The sequence below is a fragment of the Uloborus diversus genome, chromosome 4 (genome assembly GCF_026930045.1).
Source record: "Uloborus diversus isolate 005 chromosome 4, Udiv.v.3.1, whole genome shotgun sequence".
NCBI classification, from domain to species: domain Eukaryota; kingdom Metazoa; phylum Arthropoda; class Arachnida; order Araneae; family Uloboridae; genus Uloborus; species Uloborus diversus.
In genome coordinates, this window is record NC_072734.1 from 45,535,853 (window position 1) to 45,550,769 (window position 14,917).

The following is a 14,917-nucleotide window of genomic DNA, read 5'->3' on the forward strand; positions in this document are numbered from 1 at the left end:
AACACGACAACAAATGATTATATTAATACTATGTACACTATGGGTTTCAAGCAATATGTTGATATACCAACTAGGTGTAATGACCTAAGCTCATCCTGTATTGATCATGTCTTTTATAAATGTAATTACAGAATAGATAGAGCAGTAACAGCTGCAGTACATAAAACAACAATAACCAATCACTATGCATTACTAGTAAAAATTGATAACAAAAAATTATTAGAAAAACATTTGAAACGTAATCGGAGTAGCAAGCAAATAATTAAAACATTCATCGATTATAGAACTTTTGAACAGGATATTAAAGAAATTAATTTCTCTAGCTTAATAGATGAAAACATGTGGAGATAAATGAGATTTATAACACTTTTATCAGTAAAATTAAGGAATTCATGGAAAAAAACAAGAAGATAAAAAAAGCTAATAAATTAAAAAAACAATGGATTACACAAGAGTTAGTAAATATGATCAATAAAAAAGAAAAATTATATAAAAAAACAAAACAATTTCCTTATAATAAGGAATATAAAAATAATTATAAAGAATACAATAAACAATTAAAAAAGTTGATTAAGAAAGAAAAAGAGGACTTTTTTCATAAAAAATTTGTCCATGCTGGAAAAGATGGAAGAAAACAATGGAATATTATTAAAGATATTACAGGGATTCAGAATAAGAATTCCATCGATGTAGATAATAGCAATGAACTAGTTGAAAAATTTAATGACTTTTTTATAAATTGTTGTGTGGAAATAAACGGCGATAAAGCATCAAACTATGATAATAACATAACACACCAAACAAATTCTATGTATATTTACCCAATGGAAATAAGTAAGGTTAAAAATATTATTGATAATATGCAAAATGACAAAACACCGGGACATGACGGAATTACAAGTAATGCACTTAAGATAATTGCTAATTATCATATAGAAATTGTGACAAAAATCATCAATATTAGTCTACAAAGAGGGGAATTCATAGAAGATCTAAAAAAAGCAATAATTACACCGATACACAAATCAGATGCTAAAGATGACTGTAATAATTTCAGACCTATCTCAGTTCTACCAATATTCTCAAAATTATTGGAAAAATGTTATAGCTCTCAGTTGATGAATTTCTTAGAAAAATATGATTTTTTCCATAACGCACAATACGGATTTAGGCAAAACAGAAATACTGAAAAAGCTGTATTAAAATTAGCAGGTGAAATTTATGCGAGCATTAACGAAAACTATGAAACTTCAGCAGTATTCTTGGATTTACGTAAAGCATTTGACAGTGTAAGCATAAAGATTTTGAAAAAAAAGGTATACAATGTTGGAATAAGAGGAATACCTTACAAATGGATATTATCCTATCTCACGGACAGAAAACAAGCAACAAAACTAAATAACTGTATCAGCAAATATAAAACAACAAAAACGGGAGTCCCTCAGGGATCAATTTTAGGTCCATTACTTTTTTTAATATAATATATTAATGACATGTCATACATTAAATTATATGGTACAATTACTCTATATGCAGATGATACAGCATTAACATATTCTGCAAAGAGCATTAATGATATAAAAAACCAAATGGAACTTGATTTAACTGCTATAAATAAATGGTTAACTGACAATATGTTATCTCTTAATATTTTTTTTTTTTTTATTTCCAATGGCTGGCAGCAAGAAAAGGTTACAAAGAACAAAATAGCAAAAACAAACACAATACACAGAACAAGGAAAAATACAGAAACAATAGGGTGAAATATTTAGCTGCCGATACGCTCTCTTGCTTCCCAATAACGGTCACACAGGCTACGTCTGGAAAGCTGGGTGCAAGTGTGCAGGTGACGAATGTCCATTTCTTTGTTTGAATTGCAAAGGGGACAATTGGGACTCTTCACAATCCTTAAGCGGTAAAGATGCTTTGGTAAACAGTCATGGCCAGTTAAAAGTCGAAACAAAGCTACTGACTCTGCTCTTGGTGCTGAAGGGACAAAATCACGGTTTATAAACCTAACTTTGTGGTTGCTTCTACCTTTTAGGTCTTGCCAAAAAAAAGCTCTTGATTTTTTCCTTATATATAACTTTATTGCATTGAATGAGACTGGCTCATTTGGTAGTTGAATAATAGCAGACCCCCTCTTAGCCAGAGCATCAGCAAGCTCATTTCCTCTAATCCCACAGTGTGCAGGGATCCACTGCAACACCACTTTTATATTCTGCTGCACCAGATCGTTAATGAAACTGCGACATTCAGAAATTTCCTGCGATTTGCAGCTCTTTATCGATGCTATCGCCTCAATAGCCGCTTGAGAATCCGATAGAACGACACATCCCTTAAGTTTAAAATCACGGTATTTCAACTGATCTAGAGCCAGGTGTATAGCCTTTACCTCTCCATCGAATGCAGAGGCGTATTTACCAACAGGAATAGAAAAAGAAAAGTGCTCACTGTAGACGGCTGCACCTGCATTTATATGGTCTGCTACTCTTGACCCATCGGTATATATATGTATCCATTCACTTTCGGGGTATTTAGTGTAAATCGTCTCCAGAGCAATGGCCCTAAGAACTACTTGGTCAGTCTCACTCTTTAAAACAGGCTGTATCAAATTTAAATCATAATTCACTGGTTTGTATTCGCATGGGTTTGTTGGTAAAGGGAGCGACTGCAGGTTAGAATTGATGTCATACGTTCGTTTTGTATCAAGCGCAAACTGCACAAACCCCTTTTGCGTTTTGAGAGATCTCGGGTGCAACTCCGGTTTCCATTCGTTTCTAAATGGTATTCTTTGCATTTTTTCAAATAAAAGTAGAGTTTTCTCCTCTATGTATGATTTTATTGATCTGAAATTAGTAAATAAAAACAATGCATCCAGTGGTGTTGATTTCACGGCTCCTGTTATTAGGCGGAGTGCTTGGTTATGTATAGTTTCAACTCTGTTCAGGACATGTTTTGATGCAGTGCTCAGTACCTCACAGCAATAGCTCATTAATGGGAGAACAAACGTCCTATAGGTAATTTCAAGCGTATTACGACTACAGCCCCATTTGCAGCCCGCTAAGCGTTTCAATACGTTTAAACGTCTGCATACCTTTTCAACAGTCTTCTCAACGTGGGATTTCCAATTAAGCTTGCTGTCAAAAGTTACTCCCAAATAATTATATTCATCAGTATGGGATAGAATATCCTCTTTAAATTTTATTTCAGGTTTTATTTTCTTATGTGCAAGCGAAAACGTCTGAACAGCTGACTTTGAAGCATTTAAAAACATGTTATTATTATCACACCAACTGGACAATGCCCCCATAGCTCTGTTAAGTGTCTCCTCAATGTTCTTGACTCCATTGCGTTTTTTAGTTTCAGTCCATATGACCAAATCATCAGCAAAAAGAAGGCATTTAATACCTGGAATAGATTTAATCGACTGGATCAAATCATTGATGTAAATGTTGAACAAAATACAACTCAAAATTGCTCCCTGGGGCAATCCAGTATGAAGTAATTTGTATTTTGAAAAGTCAGTTCCACATCTACCTTACACAAACGTTGGTTGATAAAGGTGAATAACCAATTAAACATATTCGAATGGACGTTCAAATTTTTTAACTTAAGAAATAGTTTTTCCTTCCAAACCAAATCATATGCAGATCTAAAATCGACAAAAACTGCAGTTAAATAGTTGCTTCGATCTAGAGCATCTTTTACATCTTGACTCAATAGAGCCACCTGCTGGTTTGTAGATCTATGTTTATCTCTTAATATAAATAAAACAAAATACATAAAGTTTGATTTAAAAAAGAATGGAATTAATAAAATTGATTTAGGCATAAAATATCACGAACCAACATGTGACTGCACAAATAACTGTAACTGCCCTACCATAGAAAGAGTCGAAAATATAAATTATTTAGGTATAACTTTTAGTGAAAATTTAAAATGGAAATGCCATACTGATAAACTTGTGAAGAAATTAAGAGGTAGAATACATTGGCTCTATCTATTGAGAAATATAGTTGGGAAAAAGTTTCTTAGATGTTTATTTTATGCTTGGATAAATTCAATAATTACATATGGTATTTGTGCATGGGGAGGTGATTATGAAACAAATCTTACCATCTTAAATAGAACTTATGCAAAAATTTTGAAAATAATTTATGGATCTAAATAAGAACTTAATAAAAACGATACTATTTTACAAAAGTCAGAGAAAATCTATAATATCAGAGAAAAATATGCACAGAGAATATTGTATTTTTTGCATAACAACAATAACTGGTTTGAAATTAATGAAAAACAATATAATACTCGAATTTCAGGTAAACAATATAAAGTTATAAAACCAAATAAAACGATTATTAAAAAGCAATTCTTTTACTTGGCACCGCGGCTGTTTAATGAACTAACGAAAGATGTTAGGAATGAGAAGAACTTTAAAAAATATAAACAAGGGGTCAATGAATATATACAAAATAATGACATTCTATCAACAATTAACTTTTAGCTGATAAAATATACTGACTTGCCAACCGGGGGGATTTTGTATTGTAATTTTTATACTATTGAATGTTTCAATGCGAGTTATTGTGTTTTTTTTTCTGGAGTCAAACAGTCCAATAATTGTTCTGTGTAAAATTTTTACTACTTGTGTAAAATTAATTTGTAAATATTTCTGTTAATACATATTTGTGTTTGTACTCCATACTAAACCCATTAAAAAACACTGCGGACAGTGCCTTTGGCGCTCTTTAGTGTGAATTTAATACTAACTCGTGTTGAACTATAGTCAAGATTTTCTTAATATTTTGTTATGAAGTTTGTAATTTATGTTTTATAATTTGTAAGTTTTTTTACCTTTACTTTTTTAATTTTGCTTACTGTTATGTATGTGTATTTTGTTTGTTAATAAATTTTATCTTATCTATCTTATCTTATATCAAAGTATTGGATATTTTCGAAAATATGATGATCTTTTCGAATCCTGATTGGGGCCTCCACTCCTTCGTTGCCCCAGGGCCTCCACACTTCCAAATCTGGCCCTGCTAGCCACCTTCAGTGCCTGGCTCGTGCAAACGACCTGCAGCAGGTTTGTGTACGGATCTTTAGAGGTGTACTTCTCAAGCTTTGCCCCCTTCTTGCTACCACCTTTGACCGAAGCATCTTACAATCAAATTCCATGGCATAGCGAAAAAATTTTGTTTCAGAAAGCAATAATTTTGGTAGTTCTAAGTGAGTAACTTTCAAAACTCTGCAACTTTTTTTATTTTAAATTTTCTTCCTGAAGAATGGAATAAGAAATTGAATTCCTCTCTTAAAGTAAGTTCTTTTACACTGCTTGACAATTGCTAAGGAACAAGTGATTTATGCAAATTTGTACCTCAACCACCTGGCCAATGAAAATAAATTCAAGTTCAGATGGCGTGGTAGACCAAGACTTGTTATGTGTATAAAAGACAGTGCATACACACTCAAGATTCGTACGAAAATTCATGCTGTTCGGTTTTTAACAAAAATAGTGCTGGATGTTAAAAAAGGTTTTTCTCTAAAATTCTGTTTGGTTCTTGAAATACTTAAGAGTAAAATGTCAGCAAGACATTATTTGAGTATCTACGATCGTGGACGAGCGTTTTGACGACTGGAAGCAGGTCAAAGTGTCACCACTGTTGCTGCTGCAATGGGTGTATAAAAAAGGGCCATCTCTTGATTAAAGACGGCCGCTGAAGGTGAAAAAGTTTTGCAAAAGCATACCGGGGGTCGTGGTAGGAGCACCACACCTTCAGAGGATCGCTATGTAGCCCACGTGGCAAAAAGAAACAGAAATTTCACTCCTGGACACATAGCTGCAAATCTAACATCCACTACCGGTACGCATGTTTCTGCAAGAACCATCTCACGGCGAGTAAATAATGCCGGTTTGTATGCACGGAAGTCCGTACGTTGCATCCAAGTTCAACTACGCCGTCGTCGAGAGAGATTACTCTGATGTAAGGAACATGTTGGTGGGATCGTCAAAATTGGTCTAGAGTGATATTCTCTGACGAATCTAGTTTCAGTGTGACAAGTGATTCTGGTCACCAACTACTGTGGAGAGAGCGTGGAACACGTTATGCGCAGAAATTTGCTTGTGAACGTGATCGGTACGGCTCAGTCGTCATAGTGTGGGCAGGCATCATGCACAATGACAGAACACCGCTTCACATTTTTGAATAAGAAAGCGATGCTTCGCAAATGTATTGCAGAGATGTTATGCTGGACCATGTTCGTCTTTTTAGGGGGGCTGTAGGTCCAGACTTTCTCTTTACGGACGACAATACACGGCCACACGGCCACACTGGAGCATTGAAGTGTCAGACACACTGTAAAGTGAAAACATTCTCCGTATGCAGTGGCCTGTTTACTTTCCCGACTTAAATTTAATTGAACTTGCCTGGGAAGCTCTTTTCAGACATGTTGCGCTAAGAACCGTCCCTCCCAAAACAGTAGAAGAACTCAAATCCGCATTGAGAGAGGAGTGGGAAAACATCCCCCAAGCACTCCTCAATAATTAGTGGGGAGTATGGAAAACAGATGTAAATTGTGCATTAGTGTCCCTGGTAATCATACATCATATTAAGGTTCTCATGTCTCTATCATTCTGACCTAGATCATTTTTTGCGGCTATATGAAAATCATCTAAGTAGGATTTTTTTTTTTATTTTTAAGTTTTTACTTCTTTGATGCATTAATATCTGTATTATTTTGTACTTATAATAAAGGCACATCCTCCCTACTAACTATATATTTCGTTCTGTTTCTATAATCATTATATATTCTTAACTATTCCAAAAAATGGAATTGTTCCTTAGCAATTGTCAAGCAGTGTAGTTCACAGTTATTTGTAGTAAGTTTCTTTATTTTTTGCCTTAGAAAAACAATATGACAACACTTTTTCAGACCAAGATAATGGGGTATACATTGGTGCACTTTTAGATGACCACAAAAACAAAGAGCAATTGGAAAAGAAATATTTTGCTAATTACAACAGAGAAGTTGATAAAGACTCAAGTTTTGCTGAATCTTGAAAGAATGAATGTGGTTCTGGCATAAAAAAGTAGTAGTATATGAAGTAGAAGTTTATCATGTAATATCTGGCTTAATTTAATGTCATAATAATCTTTAAACTTTTTTTTTTCATTTAAAACACAAAAGAGAACAGGTTAGTCTACTAGATAATATTTGTCATTAAAATTGTAGCAGAAATTTTTCGCAGTGTGGATCAATGAATCCTGGGCCCAGGGCATATTGGTCCACTTCACATCAAAGTTTTGTTTTAAAAAAATAATATTCTAAAACAAGTTAATGAATTGAACATTTTCAAAAAAAAGAAAAAAAAAAATGCGATGGTGAGATACATTAAATCATTTAATTATTTTGATAAGGGGAAAAAAAACAAAAAGTAGGCAAGTGGAACAGGGCTCCCGGACTTCCCCTCTTTATAGAATTTGAATGCATACAAATTAAAGAAAGTGGATAGTTAGATCTGATTTTTTAATATCAAAGCATATCATCAATTTTAATTCAAATTGAAAAATAACTCTGAATAAAAGTAAAAAATACCCACCTCTATTTCTTTTTTCAATTGCTCCAAAGGTGATGCTACATTCTTAATGCTCTTATCCAAGCCAACCTGTAAATACAGCATTTTCTATGTTTATATCATTTTACAGAACCTACACTGAAACTTCAGAAACTCAAATACAAATGTGACGACCAGCAACAGGATCTGGGCCCAGCTAGGCTGGTCCTAGTCAGTTTATTAGTCACCAGTAAAGATCAATTGGCCTTCTTAAAGCTATCCACCAGCTTGCTCATTACTGCCTCATCGGTAAGCTGTTCCAAGTGCCCACGACCCTACTAAATTAGTGATTTTTCCTAATTTCCAGGTTAACCTGAGATTTGAGTAGCTTTGTACTGCTTTCCAAGCAAAAATTTAACCCATTAACATCTTTCATTTTGATAAATTTAAACAACTGAATCATATCCCTTCTGCTCCAGGCTATACATATTAAGTCTGTTAAGTCTGGCATCATAATCTAAATCTGAAAGTCCCTATACTAGTTTAGTTACTTTTCTTTGAACCCTTTCCAATACAGAAATATCTCTCCTCAAATGAAGCCACCAAAACTGAACAGCATGCTCCAAAAATGAGATCTTACTAATTCCTATATAAAGGAAGAAGAACCTTCTTAGATTTGTTTGAAACAGATCTATCGATAAACCTAAACAATCTACTGGCTTTGTTATTTGCAATGCTGCACTGTTGACTAAACTTGCATGGGCGAATCCTGGGAGGAGGCCATGGACCCCTCTGAGAACATTTCAAGAATAGTTAAAATCCCCTTTTTTTGAGCAAACAAAAAGCAAAAAATTTCCCTTGTAACACATACAAAGTCTAACAATAAGGAAAACAATGAGAGGGGGCCATGGCCACCATGAGAAAGTTTCAAAAATAGTTGGACCCTCAAACCACTCCTCTTCCACTTGTTAATATTACCAAAGATCGTCTACAAACCACCTTTTAAAAAATAACTTGTAAAAGTTTTCAGGGGAGGGTCCTCCACCTCTTCTTTTTGACAACATTGTTCTAGATTGGCTTAAATTTTGTTTTAAGCTCTTGAGTATCTAAATGTTTCCAGGGAAGAACTCCTCCCTCCCTAATATCATTGAAAGTCTTCAAGAATTACGTTTCTGGAGCTTCAATTTGGAAAAATTGCTGATCCTCTAAAAGTTACTCATGAATCATGGATTTCATACATTTGCAATTGAAAGAGTTCAATTTTGAAAATTTTCGGGAGTGAACCTCAGAATCTCTCCAAACCCTAACCAAACCAAAGATGGTCTAGAATGCATTTTAAGTCTACAAATTAGTAAAATTTCCGGGGATGGACCTTTTAATCTCTCCTCCCTTTAACGCGCTAAAAAATACGCTGAAGAAACCCCGAACCTCCCTCTTCTTAACATTATTAAAGATAATGTTTGCATTGTTAAGGTTTCAATTTCAAAAAATAAAAATGGGTGGGGGGGGGGGGTCGCACCCAAGCCCTTAACATTATGAAAGACAGTTAAAATCCAATCGAAGATTACAAATTCGAAAAATTTACATAGATAAGACCTCAAATCTCTCCTCCCTCTAACATCATCAAAGATCGTCTAAAACTGCATTCTTAATGCTACTATTTAGAAAAATAGACAGGGGAGTGCCACCGGACCTCTTCTCCCCTAACATTACCAAAGATTGTCTAAAATGCGTTTTTAAGACTAAAAATTCGAAAGTTTTCCAGGGGAGGAACCCTTCGGCTTCCTTTTACTTCGGATTTAATATTATATTTACAATTGGTTCATATGGGTTTCCTCTTAAATCAGAAGTCCTATACAGTCACCTCAGAACACAGTAGTGATTACAGGATTACAACTTTGAGGGCAGGGGCGTAGCTAAGGGGGGGGTTTTGGGGACAAAACCCCCCCCCGAAACGTTAGTCTCAAAAAAAAAAGGAGAAAAAGAAGAGAGAAGAGAAAGAAAGAAAAAAAAGAAAAGGAAAAAATTCCAAGCGATTATATATATATATATATATATATATATATATATATATATATATATATATATATATATATATATATATATATATATATAATCGCTTGGAATTTTTTCCTTTTCTTTTTTTTCCTTTTTCTTTTTCCTTTTCCTCCCTCTTTCCATTTTTTCCTTTTTCTTTTATATATATATAATATAAATATATATATATATATATATATATATATATATATATATATATATATATATATATATATATATATATATATTTATATTATATATATATATATATATATATATATATATATTTATATTATATATATATAAAAGAAGTAACCCCCCCCCCGAAAGTCGGGTCTAGCTACGCCACTGTTTGAGGGGACGATATATACACACGTTAGTTAAGAAAAAGGAAAATTATGGGGAAGATTGCAGCCTTTATGTTTAACTTGCGTCGCCTAGTGAAAAATCCTTAAAAGATGCTCTAGTTAAAGGTGAGAGATTGATATTTGTAAAATACAAAAATTTTCCAAAGCATCTTATTTTTCCAAATGGCCCCCTCCGAGAATTTTGTCTGAACCCGCCCCTGGCATTCATAAAAATAATAAACAAAAGAGGCCCAAAAATGATCCCTGAGGAACCCCGCCTAAAACATCACTCCATTTAGAATGATTTCCCTTCACAACTAAGTGGAAGCCGGTTATCTGAATCGGCATCGGCCGTGCATCCTCATCCAATCTTAAAAGTAAGTTCTGAAGTTACTAAATTAATGTATTAATGTATTTGTAATTTGAAATTTACATAAATAAACAATTACAAAAGATAGAAACATCTTGAAACAGGGTAAATTAACAGAAACAAAATAAACGGCCTAAGCAGAAGCAGTAAGCTCCATACTAACAAAGAGTGACGTGCGAGCAGTCTCAATCTATGCTAGATGTCACTCCTGATAAATTTTGCACTTCATGGGGTAGAGTTAGTCCTTCACCGAACTCATAAAACTTGTTGAAAGAGAGCCAGCAATAACAATTAAATTTTTGAACAAAATTTTAGAGTTCAAAACAGTTGAACACATTATGTATGTAAAAAAAAAGTTTGTAATTTCTGCCCCCAACCCCTGGCTAGGGACCCCCTAAGCCGGGCTTCATGTGCTTACACTTAAATTGGGCCCCAGAGAATTTTACATAGAGGTTTCTTGATCAATCAGCTCTTTTCGGGAAAAAAACCTCTTTAAGGGATTACTCCTTGCAGACTGAGGAGCATAGGTAGATAATACAGTTGATGCTCATTATAGCGACCATTCCATTATAATGATTGGTGTTAAAAGCTCCAACTTTGTCCCTATGAACTCTATGTTAATTTGCTTTTGATATAATGTTTACTCCAACTTTGAGAAAGGGGGGGGGAAGGATTACTACTCACCACAGCACAGAAAAAATAAATTGGGGAAAAAAGTGAAATTTCCAAATTCCTCAGGAAAAGGGGTTGACAGATGTATTGTTAGTTTGATTTTTTGATCACGTGGCTTTTAAGAGTTTGTATCTGCACTCGAGGAAGGTGATGATTACAAATTGGATATCCTTATAGCTTTACATCTCTCCAAAGCAGCATGGAATGAAGCCTCAGAAAAGATCATCGAGAATTGCTTCCATCATGCTGATTTTAAAAAGTAAAAGGTAACGGAATCTACTGCTGAAGTAATTGATCAGGCAATCCAAGATGAAAATTTCGATGATGATGAAATGCTTTTTCTAAGAAAATGAAATTGGATGAAGCGTTAAGTTTTGACGATTATGATGAAATTGATTATGATGTAGAATGTGACAAACATCTGTCAGAAGAAGAAGAAGAAATGAAGACCAAAATTCCTAGTATGAAAAATGTTTCGAATGCTTGAAGGACTTTTAAATGTTTCTTTGAAAGACAAGAAAAACACTATTTATCATATATAACTGAAATGGAAAATGTTTTGCAAAAATCACGTGCATGAAAAATGGCAAACAACTGTTTCTTTTTTAATCTTCAGAAAATAAATTATAATAAGCATGTAGTAATTTTTTTCCTATTTTTTCTTACTTTAAATTCTGTTTAATATTATGCACCCACAACTTTCCTAAAAACTCCTATGATAAAAAATAATTCGAGCATTTAACTTGAATCTTTGAAAAAGTGCCAATTTAAGTGGAGCAACGGAACATGAATGATGCATGTGCATATATTTTAAAATTTTACCTCTTATAAGGACCACTTGTTATAACGACCTTTTCCTTTGGGCAGGAGATGGTCGTTATATCGAGCAGAGATGGTTGTTATATCCAGCGTTGACTGTATAGGCGCATGCTGTGCACAGATAATTTTGCTGCAGATATGTGCATCATCTGATACAGTCAAACCTTGTTAAACCGCCCCTCCCCCAACCGCCACCCTCTTAACTTGCCAATAAAGGCGGTGGAAAAAACATACTGTATAGGAATGCAATACAAATTACCTCCTTAAACCGCCACCTTGCCATCCAACACTGATTTTTTACGGAAATTGCATATTTGATATGATAATATTACTGTTTGAACTGTCACCTTGAAAGACCATGTCAAACAATTCAAGCTTGGAGATCAGCCATTTAGGAGAGTGAATGTCCATGATGAGGTACAAAGGGAAATCACCTGTCACTAAGCCTACAAATGCACCTACATTAATTGCTATGCACCAGGTAAAAGTGTCCAGCTTTCTTATCTCTTTTTCAGTTTAATGCACTCCCTGCTGCACTCAGTCCTTAAGGAGCATTGTTTCCAACATCTCCACGAATTTATAACTGTATCTTATTAGCTCTCCCACCCATTTCCACCTTTTCATTTTTGACATTTCACTACTCTGCCATGAAAGTATTCATTCTTTAACTTTTTCTGTTCTGTTCTGGTCGGGGGGGGGGGGGGCTTAACCTTTAAGTGACAATGTATGCAGACTTCAGAAAACTGCAGTTTGTATGATAATTCTGTAGCATCATGTACTTTTACTTCGTTCTGCGAAAATGTCGAAAGCAATCTTAAACATCCAAGGAAAAAAATTCTGATTTGGGTGTTTCAGAATAAAAATCAATTCACAAACCATCAATTTATTGCCGATAATTTTCAAATTCTAGGGGGGAAAAATAGACAAAGAACTATTGGTGACACACCGCAGGAAAACCAATTGCTGTTTTTTTTTCAAAGTGCATTTGAAACAGAAAATATATGATTTCAAACATATTTTTACGAAAATAAGGATTTGTGCAAGACTAGAAATCTCGTTAAACATCATCCTTGACTTCTGCCAACTTTCAGTCCGTCACCTAGGTTGGTGGTTTAACGAGGTTTGACTGTAATTGTTAAAATTAACATCTCTCTCAATATTAAATACTGATTAGCTTCTAAATTGGTAGATAAATTAATTTTAAAAGTTCACCTTTCGTTTTCTTGGATACATTGTTGAAACAAAAGGCAGTATTACTAAAAATTTTGTCTACCAACTATGTATTATTTTTCATGCCTGCAGTTAATTTTGAGTGTTGCACCGATACTTTATGTTTTTATCTCACTACCCTGAGGAGTCAGACCACTTTGCACAGTTGGGTCAATCCAGGGATGATAGTGGACTAAAGTAAAATTTTCTGAAGACAGTGTGAAATTTTTGGAACATATAAGGAAGCTCACTCTCCCCACCCCCCTCCACATAAAAACTCTTCAAATAAGCATAAAAAATCAAAGGAAAAAAACATAAAATTCAATATATTGTTTGAGCCCAATATGAAAAATCTTATTTAAGTAATGTATACTTTACCAGATTACTAGACAAATTCAAGAAATCTGTGTAATCCTGATTGATAAGTTCAATCAGTGCAGCACATAGCATTTTATGATACAAATTAAGGTCTTCCTGCATTGTTTCCAAAGATGCATATTTTCGGCAATCACTAACAAATTTGTCCACACTAAAATCATCCTAAAATTTAAAAGAGCTTTTTAGGATATCATAGCAGTATTAATACCAGAAAATTTAAAAGTGAACATGTTTTATAAAAATTAAAATTTATTTTATGATAATAGTAGCTAATTGCTTTAAATAAGTCATTATGTATGTATAACAAGTGACATCTTGGTATCTAGGCAACATAAAGTAGTGTTTAATATATCTGAAAACACGATGTAACTAAGGTCATAAAAGTAACAACTTTGTTAATGTACAAATTAGTGACATGTGCACCTACAAAAACATATTTATCACATAAGGACAATAATTTTAACTAATCAAAGATAAAGTTAGCTCTCTAATCTTTCTTTCAAAAAGAATTTAAAAAATGATGTTTTATGTTGGAATATGTACTGAAAGTTCCAGCTTAAACTGCAATGAATTTAGAACACATACCCGGTTTTTTCATGAGTTGAAGAAAGAAGAAAACAGTTTTTTTTTTTTTTTTTGAGAAATATATAGGTGTTCGGAAATTCAAACATAAAGCAACTTTTTTCTATAAATTAGTTTTCGGGAGAAAGGAAAAGCATCCGAATGAGCTATATAATGAGGCATGATGTAACAAGGGGATAGGTACTGTGCTAAATTTTTTTATGATAATTAACATGCGTTTTTTTATTTGGATGCAATTTTGATCATTTACTTCTATTTTTATTATATAAATTTCTTGTTCATAGCAACATAAGCCCTTTGATTTGATTAGTTTGGCGAAACATTTTTGAAACCGCGCCAAGGGTTCCATACTATGATAATTTTCTTTTCAGAAGCAAAATGTAATCTCACACTACATATCCAAAAGAAGAAATAAAAACTAAAACACATTTTAATTTAGAATGAAGACAATAATTTATGAACTACACTTGAAAAATTAATGTTTATTTCAACTGCGAAACATGAATTAACAGATAAAATATTTTAACTTACAGAAGAAAATTCATCTCTGACGAAACACAGAGAAGATGCTTTGGAATTTAGCATTGCATCCATTCTGAAGTAAATAAGCAAAACAAGATATCTATAAAAGTGGCATAAAAACAAAATTTGAAAGATTTCCAGAAAAAAAGGAGAGGTTTTGTGATATGTTATGACTTGTTTAATATATGCACGGCATTCTTGAACAACTTAAACACTTTAATTGCGCGTAATTTCGCAAATTTATGTAAACAAACAAACTGATCTCTCACATTTTTGTTTTGTTGCCACTCAAGACATTAACTGAACGGAGAATATTTAAAACTATTTACGTTTTTATAGTTGATATATGACTGATAAAAACTTCAGAATGATTGTTTGTTTTCTTTTCCTAGTTTTTACTGCTTTTTTTTGTTTGTATCGTAC

At 33.5% G+C, this 14,917-nt stretch overlaps 1 protein-coding gene across 2 annotated transcripts in view; it reads right to left on the reverse strand.

Annotated features, from left to right (window-relative positions):
• The window catches only part of LOC129219942 (conserved oligomeric Golgi complex subunit 2-like), a 75,752-nt gene extending 60,995 nt beyond the window's left edge, over positions 1 to 14,757 (reverse strand). For both annotated transcript variants that reach the window (XM_054854258.1, XM_054854259.1), the window contains exons 1-3: positions 14,504 to 14,757; positions 13,391 to 13,552; positions 7,604 to 7,669 (exon numbers count right to left, since the gene is read on the reverse strand). In XM_054854258.1, coding sequence (XP_054710233.1) covers positions 7,604 to 7,669; positions 13,391 to 13,552; positions 14,504 to 14,566 — 291 coding nt within the window. In that variant the 5' untranslated portion in view covers positions 14,567 to 14,757. The remainder of the gene's footprint in view (positions 1 to 7,603; positions 7,670 to 13,390; positions 13,553 to 14,503) is intronic.
• Positions 14,758 to 14,917: the final 160 nt, after the last annotated feature.